The sequence below is a fragment of the Bombina bombina genome, chromosome 7, assembly GCF_027579735.1.
Source record: "Bombina bombina isolate aBomBom1 chromosome 7, aBomBom1.pri, whole genome shotgun sequence".
In the NCBI taxonomy this organism is placed as follows: Eukaryota; Metazoa; Chordata; class Amphibia; order Anura; family Bombinatoridae; genus Bombina; species Bombina bombina.
In genome coordinates this window covers 523,533,380-523,554,366 of record NC_069505.1, presented here as the reverse complement: position 1 = coordinate 523,554,366, position 20,987 = coordinate 523,533,380, and the positions used below count along the sequence as shown (strand labels likewise).

General features: G+C 38.8%; 1 protein-coding gene across 1 annotated transcript in view; it reads left to right on the top strand.

The window, feature by feature from the left end:
• Positions 1–20,987, top strand: part of KCNK6 (potassium two pore domain channel subfamily K member 6) — a 37,444-nt gene that overhangs the window by 1,589 nt on the left and 14,868 nt on the right. The window contains exon 2 of the mRNA XM_053721806.1: positions 1,055–1,368. Coding sequence (XP_053577781.1) covers positions 1,062–1,368 — 307 coding nt within the window. The 5' untranslated portion in view covers positions 1,055–1,061. The remainder of the gene's footprint in view (positions 1–1,054; positions 1,369–20,987) is intronic.

Sequence of the window (20,987 nt, the reverse complement as noted above, 5' to 3'; positions counted from 1 at the left end):
GATAAATTCATCCACCAATAAAAAAAAGTGCTGTCCATAGGTCTGAACCAAAAAAAAACTTAGATGCCTTCTTTTTCAAATAAAGATAGCAAGAGAACGAAGAAAAATTGATAATAGGAGTAAATTAGAAAGTTGCTTAAAATTGCATGCTGTATCTGAATGATGAAAGAAAAAATTTGGGTTCAGTGTCCCTTTAAGAGAATGGAAACGTTATGTCTTGTTTACCATGGAGACATCTGTTTTCATACATTTATTCCTCTTGGAAACACATTTCTCTGGTGTTTGACACTAGAGTTTCCAAGATAAAATGTTTCTTTACGAGGTCCAATAATATAACGGCATACAGAATAATACCTCCTTTCTTGTAAAAATTAGACGTTTGGATGTATCACATTACAGAAAGTTAACTACAAACTATATTCACAAAACAAGGACTACCTCGATGAAAATGGTGGAGCTTACAAAAAGATTAAGGAAAGTCCATCAGAAGTTACATATACTTTTTGAGCCAGGCTAGACAAGCACAAAATACTATATACATTATAATATATATAATAGAACTCAACACATTTCTATGCTTGTTTAAACTTGACTTATTTGGCTTATTGGTGAGACGTTTGGCATAGTGTGAACTTTTTTAATGATGTATCTTCTAGGGAATATATGGAGCAATATATTTAAACCATAATTATATGACTTCTAGAGTGTAAGATAGGCAACTGGCAATACTATTTAGCCATCTTAGCCCAAATAAAATAAGTCCTCTTGAAAAGTAAAAAAAACATAAATGTCAGACTAAATCATAATTAGACAGCTTCTATAAGAGATGTTTTGCCCCCAGATAACCAATTTGGTAGTGATGTATTTTGAGACAACGCTCTTTAACCTACCTAGACCAAACAACATCTTGAGGAGACAAAAAGTTTGTAGGCACTATAATTGTATGGAATATTGAGGAGGTGTCTGGTTAATGTCTCCTCCTGAGATTCTTTGTAGTCTATTGTCTTTTTAGCTAAAAATGTATCTTCTCTATCTTCTCCATTCCACTTTTTAGCACTGTCATGAAGTCTTGGCTGGTGCTCACTCTACTTTTCGTTGGGTATGTGGCATATCTTTTACTCGGGGCATTGGTAGTATCCACCATTGAGAAGCCATATGAGGAAAACCTACGAGATGAACTCAGAAGGCTCAAGATTGAATTCCTACAGATGAGCCCGTGTGTCAACGAGAGCAGTCTGGAGCACTTTTTGGAAAAAGTGATAAATGCCAACAAATTTGGGGTGTCCGTCCTTTATGAAGCTTCAAATGATAGTAATTGGGACTTAGCATCATCTTTTTTCTTCTCCAGCACTTTGGTAACCACAGTAGGTGAGTTATAGACTAGAAAAACTTAGTGTACAGGATTTTAAAATGCAGTCTCTTCTGTTTAGGATCTATGTGAATTAAAGCCAATTACTCCTTTAATTAAAGGGTCACTCCCATATAGTTTTTGGGGTCCTAGGAATAAGTGGAACTAAAAATGTGTCCTTTGGGGACTTCTGGGTGCATGGGCAAACAACGTGGCTCCAACTCAAGTGAACAGCAGATAAATGGCACCCTGCAAACTTACCTACATAAAATTTTAAGGAAACATTATTATTATTATTATTATTATTATTAGAATTACATGTGACCTCAAGGCTTTTAAAATATTAATCTTTGGCTTGCATGTGTCAGGAAATTGGCCATCACCGGGTTAAAGGTTCAGTAACATTTAGTGGCAAAGCAACCTTATGACAATGATATGTTTAAATGGTTAAAGGATCACTCCCAAGAAGGAACAAAGCTATCTAATGACAGTGACATGTTTAGGGCTAGATTAAGAGTGGAGCACTATTTAACGCTCTCACTCGCACGCTAAAAGCACTAGAAGTAAGCTTTCTGCAGGTGTTAGCTAGCGTATTACAAGTTGAAAGTATAAATGTATCGCTTGAGTGCTAACCTGATGTGCGCAAAAAAACGAAGTCAGAATATTTGTGCGCATTAACATTTCCCCCCATAGAAGTATCAGTATCAGAACACCCGACTTGCGCACTTACCCGATCACATATTCTCAAGTGTGCTAACCCGACATGAAAATATGAATATTTCTTATTCCTTTGTTCTTCACATAGCAGAATATGTTCTATATATTCATAAATACATATTTCTACATATATCTGATAGTAATTTGGTACAATATATATCTATACATATAAGTAAACAAAATCAAATGCACTCTCAGGTCTCCCACAAGATTCTTTAATGGAACGTTTTCGGGGTTCACAACCCCTTAATCAGCATGCTGAGAGTGCATTTGATTTTGTTTACTCATATTGCTTATATTTGCACCCAGGCGGTTGCCTCTTGGTGGGCTGGGCTGGAAATTGCTTGGATATATATATATATATATATATATATATATATATATATACTACTATTATCAATTTTTCTTTGTTCTCTTGCTATCTTTATTTGAAAATGAAGGCATCTAAGCTAAGGAGCCAGCAAATGTTTGGTTCAGAACCCTTGGCAAGACTTGTTTATTGGAGGGTGAATTTATCCACCGATCGGCAAGAACAACCCAGATTGTTCACCAAAAATGGCCCGGCATCTAAACTTACATTCTTGCTTTTCAAATAAAGATTCCAAAAGAATGAAGAAAATGTGATAGTAGGAGTAAATTAGAAAGTTGCTTAAAATTGCATTCTCTATCTGAATCACAAAAGAAGAAAAAAATTGGGTTCAGTGTCCCTTTAAGGATTAGTCTCAAGAAGGAACAAAGTAACCTAATGAGTGACAATGAACTCTTTAATTGGGAAAAAAGTCAGTTCCATGTAGGAGCAATATGACCAAATAAAAGGGACAATAAACACTTTAAGATGATGATAATATGAAATGATAAATCATATATATATATATATATATATATATATATATATATATATATATATACATACATATACACTCTGCAATATACTTTCATTATGTATTTTGTTCCCTTTTTCTGTAATCCCATTCTGAAATTGTGAGCTTTTCAGTTCCTGTTGGAAATGGAAGTGCAGAACACTGTTATATCCCACACAGCCATTGGCTGCACACTCTAGTGACCTATTTATAACTATACCTAATTGGTCACAGCAGAGAAGGTAACCTAAGTTACAACATGGCAGCCCCCACTGTTTTATAGACACTAAAACTTTACACTTATTTTGTCAATATTTAAACAACTAATGAAACTTTAAAAAATACATCTACTTGTATTAATCTTTTCTCTGCATCATTCTATCTAGCGTTTATTTAGTATTTAATGTCCCTTTAATGGGTTAAAGAGTCATTGCTATGTATGGACAAAGTAACCTCATGACAGTGACATGTTTAATGGGTTAAAGATTCAGTCCCATGTAGGAACAAAAGTGACATAATTACCATTAATGGGATAATAAGTTGGTTCTTTTTCGCTCAGTAAGACCAGAGCCATTTCTAGCTAGTTCATGTTTAAGATGCTGAGATCTTACATCCTGGAACATATTAATTATTGCTTCCTCTCCCAAAACCTAACACTGCCACTCCCACAAAGCAATGCCCAAGCCCAATGATAATAGGACGAATGCACTCACCACTGCGTCGCTGACTACTCCCTATAAACTTTCTTTTAACCTGACTCAGTATCTGCTGTCAACCAAGTAAATTGTTTAAAGGGACACTAACATCAAAATTAAACTTTCATGATTCAGAGGGAGCCTACTGTTTTAAGAAACTTTCCAATTTACTTCTATCATCAAATTTTGCACATTCTTTTTATATACTCACTAACGCACAGCTTCTACTGAGCATGTGCACAATTTCACAGGATATAGGTATACTAGTCTGTAATTGGCTGATGGCTGTCACATGATACAGGGGGCCAGCAAATGAGGAAAAAATAAATTTGTCAGAAAAAAAAAAAATCTGCTGCTTATTTGATATTCAGAGCAAGTGTTATTACATTGTCTTTTTATTTTGCACGTGTTAATTATGAAATGCTACTGTATACAGTGGTCCTTGAATTGGTAATCTAGCTAAGCACTTTCTTTATTTTCTAGTAGTGTCTTGATGTGTTGTATTAAATGATAAAATAGGGAAAGTAAAGTCAAAATGAAACTGCCATGATTCAGAGGATGCAATTTCTAAACAACTTTCCATTTTACATTTTACTCTAATTTGCTTCATTCACTTGGTATCCTTTGTTGAAAAGCATACCTAGGTAGATTCAGGACCAGCTACCCATTATTGGGTGCAAGCTGCAGGTTGGTGGCTGCAAATATGTGCCTCTTTTCATTTCCTCACCTGTGTTCAGCTAGCTCCCAATAGTACATTGCTGCTCCTTCAACAAAGGATACAGAGAAAAAAATCATATTTGATAATAAAAGTAAAGTTGTTTAAAATGGTATGCTCTGTCTGAATCATGGAAGAAAAACTTGGGGTTTTCATGTCCCTTTAATTATGTGTAATGAAGAACTTTGCAATGTAATTAAACACTGAAAATTGTGGGCTTTTCCAATTCCCCTGATTTTCTATAAAGTAATGTTCGCTGTTATAACGAAACCTATATTTTCCTTATGTGATCTCTTATGCTGAGGATAACAAGGGACAGATAGAAGTGTGCAAACAATGCCTGTGTAGAATATAAAGATGTCAAATTGGGCTTAAAGGGACAGTAAAGTCAAATTTAAACTTTCATGATTCAGGTAGAAGACGCAATTTTAAACAACTTTCTAACTTATATTATTATTAAATTGTCTTCATTCCTTTGCCATCCTTTGTTAAAAAGCATACTTAGGTAGGCTTAGAAGCAGCAATTCTCTACTGGGAGTTTGCTGCTGATTGGTAGCTAAGCACATATGGCCGATATAGGAAGCCTAAGTTTTAATATGACATCACTCTTTTTAAAAATGAAAGTATTTTATAAAAACTATAACTTTACACTTATTTCTTCAATAACTAATATAATTTTTAATACATCTACATATTTTTAGGCTAATCATTTTGAATACATCTTTGTTTATAATTCCTTTTAAATAATAATTTATCAAGTTAGTATTCGTATATAATGAGAAATGCAGATAATATAATATAAGGTGCGGCAGCAGCTCAACTCCGTAACTTTCAGATCCAGCTACCACTTGGCAAGCGGAGAAACACAGTGTAAATATATCGTGCTATTTAATCCTGAGCTTTATCCCCTTTGGCGTTTGGAATATTAAGATCTTTAAGCTGCTCAATCAACTCGTTGTGTACACGCAAAACAGCTTATCTATAACATTTCATAACTGTTATAAGATTGGCAGACACTGCAAGGCACATGATATCAAGCAACACCAAGTCATTTCTAGGACAAATTTGTACTAAAGGTAGCGACATATATATAAACGGGCTCAGTCCCTGCTAGGCCAATGTGTACTAATGACAGTGACATGTTTATGTGCTCAGTCCCTGCTAGGACTAAAGTGTACTAATGACAGTGACATGTTTATGGGCTCAGTCCCTGCTAGGGCTAAAGTGTACTAATGACAGTGACATGTTTATGTGTTCAGTCCCTGCTGGGCTAAAGTGTACTAATGACAATGACATGTTTATGTGCTCAGTCCCTGCTAGGGCTAAAGTGTACTAATGACAGTGACATGTTTATGTGCTCAGTCCCTGCTAGGGCTAAAGTGCACTAATGACAGTGACATGTTTATGTGCTCAGTCCCTGCTAGGGCTAAAGTGTACTAATGACAGTGACATGTTTATGTGCTCAGTCCCTGCTAGGGCTAAAGTGTACTAATGATAGTGACATGTTTATGTGCTCAGTCCCTGCTAGGGCTAAAGTGTACTAATGACAATGACATGTTTATGTGCTCAGTACCTGCTAGGCCAATGTGTACTAATGACAGTGACATGTTTATATGCTCAGTCCCTGCTAGGACTAAAGTGTACTAATGACAGTGACATGTTTATGTGCTCAGTCCCTGCTAGGACTAAAGTGTACTAATGACAGTGACATTTTTATAGGCTCAGTCCCTGCTAGGACTAAAGTGTACTAATGACAGTGACATGTTTATGTGCTCAGTGCCTGCTAGGGCTAAAGTGTACTAATGACAATGACATGTTTATGTGCTCAGTCCCTGCTAGGACTAAAGTGTACTAATGACAGTGACATGTTTATGTGCTCAGTGCCTGCTAGGCCAATGTGTTCTAATGACAGTGTCATGTTTATATGCTCAGTCCCTGCTAGGACTAAAGTGTACTAATGACAGTGACATGTTTATGTGCTCAGTACCTGCTAGGACTAAAGTGTACTAATGACAGTGACATGTTTATAGGCTCAGTCCCTGCTAGGCCAATGTGTACTAATGACAGTGACATGTTTATGTGCTCAGTCCCTGCTAGGTCAATGTGTACTAATGACAGTGACATGTTTATAGGCTCAGTACCTGCTAGGACTAAAGTGTACTAATGACAGTGACATGTTTATAGGCTCAGTACCTGCTAGGACTAAAGTGTACTAATGACAGTGACATGTTTATGTGCTCAATCCCTGCTAGGGCTAAAGTGTACTAATGACAGTGACATGTTTATGTGCTCAGTCCCTGCTAGGAGTAAAGTGTACTTATAACAGTGACATGTTTATGTGCTCAATCCCTGCTAGGGCTAAAGTGTACTAATGACAGTGACATGTTTATGTGTTCAGCCCCTGCTAGGACTAAAGTGTACTAATGACAGTGACATGTTTATGTGCTCAGTCCCTGCTAGGACTAAAGTTTACTAATGACAGTGACATGTTTATGTGTTCAGCCCCTGCTAGGACTAAAGTGTACTAATGACAGTGATATGTTTATGGGCTCAGCCCCTGCTAGGACTAAAGTTTACTAATGACAGTGACATGTTTATGTGCTCAGTCCCTGCTAGGGCTAAAGTGTACTAATGACAGTGACATGCTTATGTGCTCAGTCCCTGCTAGCACTGAAGTATTTTACTATTATCTTGATTAGCTGTGTCATGCGAGAGCCACCGCTTGTTTGAATGTATAATTTTTTATTTTGTTGAAACACACCCATTTTCAGCTGACTAATATAAAGTTCAGAGTCTGGTCCCTCCCAACAGCTGTAAAGTACAATACAAACATTAAGTATATTTACATTTAGTTAACTTCCCAGTCTATTTACATGAAACGCATAGCTAATGCAATTTTGCAAATTGAACCCACATTATGGTTATCTTTGGAAGTGAAATTGATCTCCAAACACTTCTATTAAAGGTGCAGTATAGTAAAAATTAAACTTTTATGATTTGGATAGAGCTTGTAATTTTAAACAACTTTCCAATTAATGTCTGTTATCAAATTCGCTTTGTTCCCTTGGTATCTTTTATTGAAGAGTAAAACTAGCTAGGTTCATAAGATCTCAGGAGTGTGCACGTATCTTTAGTACTCTACGGCAGCATTTGCAACATTTTTTTGTAGCTTTATTATACAATGTTGCAATTAGAAATTCCACAATTTTCAGAGCTAAATTTACATGAAAATGAAGCAAAATAAATAATGAAAGTATATTGCAAAGTTGTCAGGAATCCCTGAATAACCCTTCACATGTGTATATATTTTTTTTAGTAGACAACCCAAAGTATTGATCTAGGCCCAATTTGGTATATTTCATGCCACCATTTCACCGCCAAATGCGATCAAATAAAAAAAAATCATTAACATTTTCACTAACTTTAGGTTTCTCACTGAAATGATTTACAAACAGCTTGTGCAATCATGGCACAAATGGTTGTAAATGATTCTCTGGGATCCCCTAGAAATAGCAGACATATATGGCTTTGGCGTTGCTTATTGGTAATTAGAAGGCCACTAAATGCTGCTGCGCACCACATGTATATTATGCCCAGCAGTGAAGGGGTTAATTAGGTAGCTTGTAGGGTTAATTTTAGCTTAAAGGGACACTGAACCCAATTTTTTTCTTTCATCATTCAGATAGAGCATGCAATTTTAAGCAACTTTCTAATTTAATCCTATTTTTTCTTCATTCTCTTGCTATCTTTATTTGAAAAAGAAGGCATCTAAGCTCTTTTTTGGTTCACACCTATGGACAGCACTTTTTTTTATTGGTGGATGAATTTATCCACCAATCAGCAACGACAACCCAGGTTGTTCACCAAAAATGGGCCGGCATCTAAACTTACATTCTTGCATTTCAAATAAAGATACCAAGAGAATGAAGAAAATTTGATTATAGGAGTAAATTAGAAAGTTGCTTAAAATTTCATACTCTATCTGAAGCACGAAAGAAACATTTTGGGTTCAGTGTCCCTTTAAGTGTATAGATCAGCCTCCCACCTGACACATCCCACCCCTGACCCCCCTTAAAACAGCTCCCTTCCCTCCCCACCCCACAATTGTCACCACCATCTTAAGTACTGGCAGAAAGTCTGCCAGTATAAAAATAAAGGTGCTTTTTTTTATTTAAAGTGTGTGTGTATATGTATGTATGTATGTGTATGTATATATCTGTATGTATATGTATGTGTGTATATATATATTCAGCAAAGGACACAAAGAGAATGAAATTCATTTAATAACGGAAGTAAATTATAATAAGCTAGATTACGCGTGGAGTGCAAAATTGCACTTTTGCTAGTTTAATATTTGCACTATGCTCAGTTATACCGGGGCAAGCAAATGTGCACTGGTATTACAAGTCAAGCGCAATGCAAACACCACCTCGTGTTCACTTTGCACGCTTCCATAGGCTCCAATTGGAGCCTCGTTCTGATGCCATAAGACACAGCAAAGAACCTAATGCAGCGAAGGGGGTAAGTTGTGCAGCAATGGCTAAATTTGCCTATTTACGGGCGCACGTTAAAGTAGCGCTCCACTTGTACTCTAGCCCAAAGTTTTTTTTACAATTGTATGTTCTACAATGGGTTTTATGTCCTTTTAAAGAAAATGCTCTATTGTGGTAAATCGCTAAATATGACTTTCCTTTTAAACATTTTGGGCTAGAATAAAAGAGATAATTTATTGCACACCCCCAAACAGGCAAATTTGTGGGAGCGCGATAATTAGCCAAATGTGCCCAAAATACTGTCTTGTGTAGTTTATTAAAAAAAAAAATTGAAGCATCTTTATTTTTTTTTTAGAAAATTACTGCACTAGGCAGTATTTTGGGGGTAAAATTGGTTGGAGTGGGGTCTTAGAAAACAAACGGCACTGAAAAGTTCCTTTACATTGCAGTCTATGGGAACTGTGTGTTCCCAGTAAATATATATGTATATGAATATATACATATATATTTATGTGTTAATATGTGTATATACACATAGCAATACATAAATATATATGTATATAATCATATACATATATATTGACAATTTGCTGCCATCGCTGCGTGACTTAACCTCTTCGCTGCGTTAGTTCTCATGCTGGTATTACTCAGTGGAGCATAAATATCGATTTTACGAAAGCGATATTTAGCGCTCCACCTGTAATCTTGCCCTTTTATTACAGTTTTGTTTAATAAAAATTTAGAAACATAGTGATTATAGTGCTAGTATATGACTTGCCAAATGACATGTTTGTGTTCTTCAAGACTGACCGGTTTAGTCAAAAGGGGGCTCTGAGCATTCTTATACTTGAATGACCCGCAGGTTAACAGGTCAATTAGAGGTTATTGGTACAAAGTGCATTTAACTTACTCTTAAAGGGATATTAAACAGTGCTCCTTTGATAAAACAAATATGTTTAACCCACAGCACTTTTTAATTGTCTGACCGTTTGGGACCAAGGCTATTTTTACATATCTGCTTGTGTTTAGCTGTAATTTTCCTCTTACTCATTTACTGTACCCACACATATTATATACAGTTTTTCTCGCCATTAAATGGCCTTTCTAAAGATACCATTATTTTCATCTTATCTTATAATTTACTAGAATATTTTTTTATAAAATATGATGAAAAAAATGGAGAAAACACACACTTTTTCTAACTTTGACCCCCAAAATCTGTTAACGCATCTACAACCACCAAAAAACACCCATGCTAAATAGTTTAAAAATTTTGTCCTGAGTTTAGAAATACCGAATGTTTACATCTTCTTTGCTTTTTTTGCAAGTTATAGGGCAATAAGTACAAGTAGCACTTTGCTATTTCCAAACCACTTTTTTTCAAAATTAGCGCTATTTACATTGGAACACTGATATCTTTCAGGAATCCCTGAATATCCATTGACATGTATATATTTTTTTTTAGAAGACATCCCAAAGTATTGATCTAGGGCCATTTTGGTATATTTCATGCCACCATTTCACCGCCAAATGCGATCAAATAAAATTGTTCACTTTTTCACAAACTTTTTCACAAACTTTAGGTTTCTCACTGAAATTATTTACAAACAGCTTTTGCAATTATGGTACAAATGGTTGTAAATGCTTCTCTGGGATCCCCTTTGTTCAGAAATAGCAGACATACAGTATATGGCTTTGACGTTGCTTTATGGTAATAAGAAGGCCGCTAAATGCCGCTGTGCCCCACACGTGTATTATGCCCAGCAGTGAAGGAGTTAATTAGGGAGCTTGTAGGGTTAATTTTAGCTTTAGTGTGGTGAAGTAGACAACCCAAAATATTGATCTAGGCCCATTTTGGTATATTTAATGCCACCATTTCACCGCCAAATGCGATCAAATAAAAAGAAAAATCGTTCACTTTTTCACAAACTTTAGGTTTCTCACTGAAATTATTTACAAACAGCTTGTGCAATTATGGCACAAATGGTTGTAAATGCTTCTCTGCGATCCCCTTTGTTCAGAAAAAGCAGAAATATATGGCTTTGGCATTGCTTTTTGGTAATTAGAAGGCTGCTAAATGCCGCTGCACACCACACTTGTATTATGCCCAGCAGTGAAGGGGTTAATTAGGTAGCTTGCAGGGTTAATTTTAGCTTTAGTGTAGCGATCAGCCTCCTACCTGACATATCCCACCCCTTGATCCCTCCCGGACCCCCCTCAAACAGTTCTCTTCCCTCCCCACCTCACAATTGTCACCGCCATCTTAAGTACTGGCAGAAAGTCTGCCAGTACTAAAACAAAATGTATTTTCTTTTCTTTATTTATATATATATATTTATTATGCAGTGTTCGATTACCCCCTTTTCCCCCAACCTCCCTGATCCCCCCCCAAACAGCTCTCTAACCCTCCCCCGGCTACCTATTTGCCGCCATCTTGGGTACTGGCAGCTGTCTGCCAGTACCCAGTTTAGTCAAAATTTGGCTTTTTTTTAGCAGATTTATAAAATATTCAATTTTTCTGTAGTGTAGCTGCCCCCCCTCAATACCCTACCCCCCTCCCACTCCCTCCTTCTCATCCAATTTAATACAATTTAATGGAAATGTGGCGCGCAGACTCTGGGCTAAAACAAAATGGAAGAAAACCAACGATGGCCCGCCTCCCTGCTATGGCCCCCCACCCACCAATAATCAGCACCATCATTGGCCAATGATGCCTCAATATCAAGGAATTAATGCAATACCCTGAAAGCGATCACAATCGCTTCCAGTGCTTCAAACCACAGAAGACGTATCAGGCACGTCCTTGGTCATTTACCGACACTTTTTGTAGGACATGTCTGACATGTCCTTGATCGTTAAGGGGTTAATCAAAGTAAACCTAAAAAGAAACTGATTGTGTAAAAAAACAGCAAACAATTTACTTGTTTTCTTGCATAACGAGCACTTGGAAAATCTCAGTGGGAGCTGACATGTTTGAAACTTAGGTTATATTCTGACTGATCTGAGTGTGAGCAAGTCCGACTCCCTGTTATCTAGTCTAATTCACTTAAAGGGACACTGAACCCACATTTTTTCTTTAATGATTCAGATAGAGCAGCAATTTAAAGCAACTTTCTGATTTACTCCTATTATCAATTTTTCTTCATACTCTTGCTATCTTTATTTAAAAAGCAGGAGTATAAAGCTTAGGAGCCGGCCCATTTTAGGTTCAGCACCTTGGATAGCACTTGCTGATTGGTGGGTGCATTTAGCAAACCAATAAACAAGCATAACCCAGGTTCTGAACCAAAAATGGGCCGGCTCCTAAGCTTTACATACCTGCTTTTTAAATAAAGATACCAAGAGAACAAAGGAACATTGATAATAGGAGTAAATTAGAAAGTTGCTTAAATCTGAATGAAATAAAAAAAATTGGGTTCAGTGTCCCTTTAATAGTAACCAGTTTTATGACATCAGGTTAAAGAAACATGAAACCCACATTTTTTTCTTTCATGATTAAGATAATTTTGGGTTAAAGGGCCATAATGTCAAAAAATGACATGCTTTAATTCACTACTGTGTGCAAAGGGGTTAGAAACACAGTATATGTGCCACTTAGGACCCACAGAGCACTGCTTGTTCCTAGCGGTAACCACCACTGATTCAATCAGCAGGGCTAATTCCATAGCTAAACTGTGCAACTATTGCTGCTGATTGGATTCCATTCAGGACCAGCAGTGCTCCACAAGTCCCAAGCAGAACTTCTACTGAGTGTTTAACCCTTTTGCGGGGGTTCAATTAAACACACAGTAGTGTAGGGTTGATAGTTTTAAACTTACATGCTATAACGGATTAGAGCATGTCATTTTTTCCCAACTATTATGGTCCTTTAAATTATAATTTTTTTCTTTTAAATATACACTGTATAAAATAAATACATTTTAAAAGCATTGTTTGCACAGTTTGCATTGATTTGCACTCCAGGGACACACCTATTTAAAAGCCCTTTAAAGGGACATTCAACTCAAAATAAACTTTTAGGATTCAGATAGAGCAGCAGTTTTAAGACATTTTCCAATTTCCATTATCAAAATCTTCACAATCTTTTTATATTCACACTTTCTGGAGAACAAGATCCTACTGAGCATGTGCACAAGCTTGCAGGGTATACGTCTACTAGTCTGTGATTGGCTGATGTCTGTCACATGATACAGGGGGCTGAAAAATGGGAGAAAAAATCAATTTGTCAAAAAAAAAATCTACTGCTTATTTGAAACTCATAGTTGGTGTTAAATCATTATCTCTTTATTATGCACTTTTTAAATATGTCATTCTACTGCATTGAGTGGCCCTTTTAAAGGGACAGTCAAGTCAAAAATAAACTTTCATGATTCAGACAGGGCATGTAATTTAAACAACTTTCCAATTTACTTATATCACCAATTTTGCTTTGTTCTCTTGGTATTCTTAGTTGAAAGCTAAACCTTGTTAGGCTCATATGCTAATTACTTAGACCTTGAAGGCCGCCTCTAATCTGAATGCATTTTGACAGGTTTTTTTGCCACTAGAGGGTGTGAGTTCATATGTGTCACATAGATAACATTAAGCTCACGCATGTGAAGTTACCTAGGAGTCAGCACTGATTGGCTAAAATGCAAGTCTGTCAAATGAACTGAAATAAGGGGCATTTTGCAGAGGCTTAGATACAAGGTAATCACAGAGGTAAAAATTATATTAAAGGGACAGTCAAGTCTAAAAATAACTTTCATGTTTCAAATAGGGCATGTAATTTTAAACAACTTTCTAATTTACTTTTATTACCAATTTTGCTTTGTTCTTTTGGCATTCTTAATTGAAAGCTAAACCTAGGAAGGCTCATATAATAATTTCTAAGCCCCTGAAGGCCACCTTGCTTTTCACAACAGGGGAGTGCTAGTTCATGTGAGCCATATAGAAAACATTGTGATCACGTCCGTGGCTTGTGGCAGACACTGCACTAATTGGCTAAAATGCAAGTCAATAGATAATAAATAAAATGTCATGTGATCAAGGGGCTGTCAAAAGATGCTTAGATACAAGGTAATCACAGAGGTAAACAGTGTATTAATATAACTGTGTTGGTTATGCAGAACTGGGGAATGGGTAATAAAGGGATTATCTATCTTTTTAAACAACAACAATTCTGGTATTGACTGTCCCTTTAAGTACTATTTAACTTGCTGTTTGTGCAGTTAAATGACACAGTACATTACAAATGTGTTTTGTTACACATAATAAAACATTTTATGGTGAGATTTAGTTATTGTTTTAAAGCATGTGTGTAAAATTCACCATATAAGTGGGATTTATCACCTATTCATTTTTGATGGGGGAAGAAACAATTAAACCATTGTACAAAATTGGATTTTCCAGTTATCAGTGTGTGACAGAAGAGGATGCAAATAAACAAACGTAGTACAAATTGGATTTTCCAGTTATTAGTGCCTGACTGGAGAGAATTCTATAACCTATTATTTACCAGTTATTAGGATTTAGCACTTTTTAGTGAGTAGTTAGACTGGATGGTGCATTACAAATTCACCAATTGTAACCATGTAATTGAGATCAGCAAAGTCAAATTTAATGGGACAGTGTAGTCAGAATTGAACTTTCATGATTCAGATAGGGCATGCAATTTTAAACAACGTTCCAATTTACTTTTATCATTAAATTAGATAGTTCTCTTGGTATTCTTTGTTGAAAGTTAAACCAAGATAGGCTCATATGCTAATTTCTAAGCTCCTGAAGGCCGCCTCTTAGCTCACAGCTAGACAGTGCTAGTTCACGTGTGCCATATAGATAGATTGTGCTTACTTCAGTGGAGTTACCTAGGAATCAGCACTGATTGGCTAAAGTGCAGTCTTTCAAAAGAACTGAAATAAGGGAGCAGAGGCTTAGATACAAGGTAATTACAGAAATAAAAATTATATTAATATAACCATGTTTGTTATGCAAAACTGGGGAATGGGTAATAAAGGGATTATCTATCTTTTTAAACAATGAAACATATGTAGTAGACTGTCCCTTTAAGCTTTCATGATTCAGATAGGGCATGCAATTTTAAGGACTTAGTAAAAGATCCCAGGAGGGGAACTTGTTGGGGCGCGCTGAAAATAATATTGTACGTTGTGTGCAAAATTACCAAAGTCTGTTCCCCATGGAAACAGGGCCAATCTCCAACAGTGTGGATTTGATACGTGATCGGTATGATAAACGTTTGGGAAGAGGCCTCTCCGCTTGAACCCGGTGTGTGGGAAGATCTACAAAAAGGATAAAAGAAAAAGAGGGCGCCTCATAGTGTGGTATGTCCACAAATGTGTGTAAAACTATGAAAGGTAGAAGGCTTACCAGATGGTGTTGCACCGTACTGTGACCGGTGCAAGACTAGCACTCTACAGTGGCTAGTACACTGTTTTCAGGAGGTTCCCCTCAAAGGTGTCAGCCGTAAATCCGATGTTGGATACGCTTCAAGTGGAAGCTGCGGTGAAACTCTGGGCACACAGATTAACTTGAAAACAGAATAAAACCAAAGGACAACTTCCGAAATTTCAAAGGATAAAAACAACGCTTTAATCTTAGCTGCAACGTGTTTCTCGTACAAATAGACAGGTCGTTTCTTCAGGCAATACAAAACGGCTGACACCTTTGAAGGGGACCCCCTGAAAACAGTGTACTAGCCACTGTAGAGTGCTAGTCTGCATGCTGGCACCGGTCACAGTACGGTTCAACACCATCTGGTAAGCCTTTTACCTTTCACAGATTTACACCCATTTGTGGACATACCACACTATGAGGCGCCCTCTTTTTCTTTGCTTCATTCTCTTGGTATCCTTTGCTGAAAAGCATACCGCCTTGGTAGGTTCAGGATCAACAATGCTCTAGTAGGAGCTAGCTGGTGATTGGAGGCTACACATATATGCCTCTTGTTATTGGCCTGCCAGATGTGTTCAGCTAGCTAGCTCCCAGTAGTACATTCCATCTCTGGAGCTGACTTTAACTATGTGTTTAACCTGTTTATCTTTTCACACAGCAGTGCAATAATAATTCTTACACAGCATTTTCTTTTGCACTTTTATGTCTTTTTAACCCATCCAGTGGTTTTGAGGCTAGTGGTATTAGAGAACAGCTGAGAGTGAACATACTATTTTAAACAACTTTCCAATTTACTTCTGCAGGTAGGCTAAGGAGCAGTAATGCAGCTGTTGATTGGTGGCTGCACATATATATATATATACGCTTGTTGTCATGTGTTCAGCTAGCTCCCAGTAGTGCACTATTGCTCCTTCAACATAGGATACCAAGAGAATTAAGCAAATTAAACATTGTATTTTTCATCTGAATCATGAAAGAAAATGTTAGGGTTTCATGCCCTTTTAGAAGGAGGTAAGGGAAAACCTTAGTATAATATGTCTACAGAACAAGGCACCCATACATGTGTTGTGTTTGTAGGGGGGATGGCAGAGTGGGAAGGAGATAGATGGAGCCCTAAGGGTATATGGGTGTCTGCAGGTTATCAATACCAATTCCAGAGAACCTTTGAAGCAAAGAAACTAAGTCAACAAAATGACAGGATTATGACAACTCCCACTGTTTCCATAGTTCCCATAGCCCCGCCCCCCAAAAACATACAGTATGCACAGAATATTAGATATCATGATATTCAATCTAATAAGTGAATAGCAGTAGATTTGCCAAAATAGATATATTGAATATTAAAGGGACAGTAAACATCTTGTAATTACATAATATTTCTGTTGTGTTGCTATAAAATAACGTATCAGACAAGTCATAACGTTTTTAAAACAAGTTAACATCATTTTTACAGCAATTATTTTTTAATGGCCAAATCCCACCCACTATTTGCCTTATTTGTAGGAGCCAATCAGGGCTTTAGTCAGCAAACAACAGTCTTAAAGTTATTGTAAAGTGCTCTATTTTGCAGTTATTATCAGTTAAAGCCAATAAGAGATATATATGTAGCAGGGGGAGAAGTCAGTGGGGTGCTTTTCATGTTCTGGGAAGTAGTAATTTTCAGAGCTAAATTACATGAAAGGGGGCAAAACAAATAGTGAAAAACATAAATTATCCTGGTTTCATTCAGTGTCCTCTAGAGCTTGGGTATATGTTCCCAACAGTAATGAATGAAGCTGTGGACTCTCCTCCACTTTAGATGGAAAACCTAAATTATGCTTACCTGATAATTTCATTTCCATCAAGGGGAGGAGAGTCCACGGCTTCATTCATTACTAGTGGGAATTAAGAACCTGGCCACCAGGAGGAGGTAAAGACACCCCAGCCAAAGGCTTAAATATCTCCCCCACTCCCCTCATCCCCCAGTCATTCTGCAGAGGGAACAAGGAACAGTAAGAGAAATAACAGGGTATAAATGGTGCCAGAAGATAAATTAAATTTAGGTCCGCCCATCGGAGATAGGGGCGGGAGCCGTGGACTCTCCTCCCCTCGATGGAAATTAAATAATCAGGTAAGCATAATTTATGTTTTCCATCTAAAGTGGAGGAGAGTCCACGGCTTCATTTATTACTGCTGGGAACATATACCCAAGCTCTAGAGGACACTGAATGAAACCAGGAGGGTAAAATGCGGACCCTAATCTGAGGGCACCACAGCCTGCAAAACCTTTCTCCCAAAAACAGCTTCCACAAAAGCAAAAACGTCAAATTTGTAAAACTTTGTAAAAGTATGTAAGGAGGACCAGGTAGCCGCCTTACAAATTTGCTCCATAGAGGCCTCATTCTTGAAGGCCCAAAAGGCCCAAGACGAAGCCACAGCTCTAGTTGAATGAGCCGTGATCCTCTGAGGAGACTTATGTCCCGCTTCTCATAGGCCAAGCGAATCAAGCTCCTCAACCAAAAGGACAAAGAAGTAGAAGAGGCCTTCTGCCCCTTGTGCTTCCCTGATTACACTACAAAAAGAGATGTAGACTGTCCATCCTTTGTAGCCTGAAGATAGAACTTTAAGGCACGGACCACATCCAGGTTATGAAGTAACCTCTCCTTAGAAGAAGAAGGGTTAGGACACAAAGAAGGAACAACTATTTCCTGATTGATTTTACGGTTAGACACTACCTTGGGAAGAAACACCAAATCAGTGCGAAGCACAGCCTTATCCGCATAGAAAACCAGATAAGGAGGCAAGGCAGCCAGTTAAGATACTCTACGTGCCGATGCAATGGCCAACAGGAAGAGAACCTTCCAGGACAGAATCTTAATGTCAATGGAATGCATAGGCTCAAACGGAACCCTCTGCAATACCTTAAACACCAAGTTTAAGCTCCATGGCGGAGCAGACTGTCTAACGACAGGCCTGATTCTAGACAGAGCCTGAACAAAAGATTGCATGTCAGGGAGCTCAGCGAGTCTCCTATGCAACAAGACTGATAATGCCGAAATCTGTCCCTTTAAGGAACTGGCGGCAAGACCCTTCTCCAAACCGTCTTGGAGAAAGGTCAGAATCCTGGATACCTTCACCTTATGCCAAGGATATCCATGCTTCTCACACCAGGACAAGTAAGTCCTCCACACCTTATGGTAGATACGACTGGCTTCCTTGCGTATCAATCACACTTTCTCTTAAAGACAGGTTTGACAGGAGGAATCTGCCCCTGGGCGGATGGGATCTGAATCCTACCTATCCTGTAACCCTGGGCAACAACCTCCAGAACCCAAGGGTCCTGAACGTCCTGTAACCAGGCTTCTGAGAAGAGAGATAATTTACCCCCTACTTGGTCCGGAAACCGGTCGGGGGCCGTCCCCTCATGCCGACTTTGTCACGGCGGGCTTCTTGCTCTGCTTAGACTTGTTCCAAGAATGAGCCGGCTTCCAAGTTTCCTTGGACTGGTCTGCTTTCATGTCGGGCTGCTGGCGCTGGGCCTTGTCTGCACGAAAGGGATGAAAAGTAGATCCCTTAGGCATAGCCTTATTATCCTGCGGTAGGAAAGCTCCCTTGCCTCCCGTAACCGTGGATATGATCAAATCCAATACTGGACCGAACAGAATCTTTCCTTGAAAAGGCAGGGACAACAGCCTCGACTTAGAGGTCATGTCTGCAGACAGAGCCCTGCGAGCTAAAACGGAAAAACCTGACACCTTAGTGGTCAGGCGAATAATTTGCATATTGGCATAACAGATGAAAGAATTGGCGACCTTCAGCGCCTTAATCTTATCCTGTATCTCGTCGATGGAAGTCTCCCCCTCGACCATTTCACACAGGGATTTACATCAATATGTCGCAGCTCCGGAAACTGCGGCTACGGCTGCTGCCGGCTGAAAAACAAACCCTGTGTGTTGAAACATCTTCCTTAACATGTTTTCCAAATTTTTATCCATGGGCTCTTTAAACAACAAACTATCCTGAGGGCAATAGTTGTCCGCTTCGCTAGCGTGAAGATAGCACCATCCACCTTAGGGACAGTACCCCACAGCTCAAGCTGAGAGTCCGGAACGGGGAACAGTTTCTTAAAGGAAGAAGAAGGGGAAAAGGAAGAACCTAATGGCTCCCATTCATTCTTAATAATATTAGCCATCTTAACAGGAATCGGGAAGGCCTGAGGCACCACCCTGTCCTCATATACCTTATCAAGCTTAGGAATCGCAGATTCCTCCGGAAGCTTCTGTTCCGGAACCTCCAGAGTAGCAAGCACTTGCTTCAACAAAAAGCGCAAATTCTCTATCCTAAACCTAGGTCAGGCTCCTTCGCAGCCGGAGGTTTAGATGACACAGACTCAGACCCAAAAGGGGCCTCCTCCGAAGAGTCGGAGTGGGCCTCGTCATCGTATAACGCCTCTGATATTTCCATAGGCGTAGACAACCCCTTGGCTGGGCCGCCATGATACGCCCTAGGCTTGCGCTTAGCAGAACGTGGTAAGGCATGGATCACTTTAAATTCCGCCGTTTGCAGTTGATCCGCAAAATATGATGGCCAACGAATCTCTCCAGCAGGAGTAATCGTTAGACCCTTGGGCGCTACATGTGCAATTGGAGATGAATGCAGGGAACGCACCTCATGGGACGGGGAACCCTCAAAGGTGGACGGCTCAGTAGTACTAGACATCCGTTTACTTTTAGATGTCGTAACTCTATTAAGGCATGTGGAACATAGTTGAGCAGGCTGTTCTACCAGAACCTCCTCACAATAAACACAGGAATGAGACCTTGTTAAAGAGAGAGACCCCTCTAACGCGTCGGAGTCCTCCATAGCTTGCGCTGTTATCACGGACTAGATTAACTTAATAAATAGGCACCTTCATACCTCCAATGTCCGGGGCACTCACCACCTCCTATGACCCGCACTACAGAAACCGTTTTGTCTCCTGCACCGCTGATCAACAGAGGAAGAGAGATAACCACACCCAGTCACATGGAATGCCTGGCAGGACCGCACCTGCTTAAGGAGAAAACGCGCCAAAAAAGGGCCGCGCAATAGTAAGTCACCTGAAAGTTACACACATTGCCAGAGCCTCATCTCGCACATAACGCAGCAATTACATAATAAACAATATCATGTATAAACCCCCCCTGTTCCATAATCCCCTTTCCAGGAATATTAACCCTTGATTCTTTAAAGATAAAAGGCGTCACACTGTGACCCTGTCTTCCATGTTATCATTATGTAATAAAAAATGAAATGATCTTACCAGAATCTACGCCGTGAAACAGGAACACGGCCCTTCAAGTGTGACAGGTTAGTAGCCTCGCTCCTGACATGGACTTGAGTGTAAAAAGCAGGCAGCGAAACTCGTCAACGCTGATTGCTTGTGGAGTCGGGATGGTTTTGCAGAAAGACTCTCCCTGTATCTCTGGGCTCTAACTTTCGCCCAGGCTCTCACTGAGAGGCTGACAGGACTACTTAAAACTCTAGTCCCAATGTGAAGAGTACTACCCTTCATAGGAGACTACTGCGATCTTCGGCACTTCTCTGCCTTCCTCATGTGACGAAAGGCAACAAAGAATGACTGGGGGATGAGGGGAGTGGGGGAGGTATTTAAGCCTTTGGCTGGGGTGTCTTTGGCTCCTCCTGGTGCCCAGGTTCTTAATTCCCAACAGTAATGAATGAAGCCGTAGACTCTCCTCCCCTTTGGATGGAAATATATTGCAAAGTTGTTTGATTACACATAACTAGACG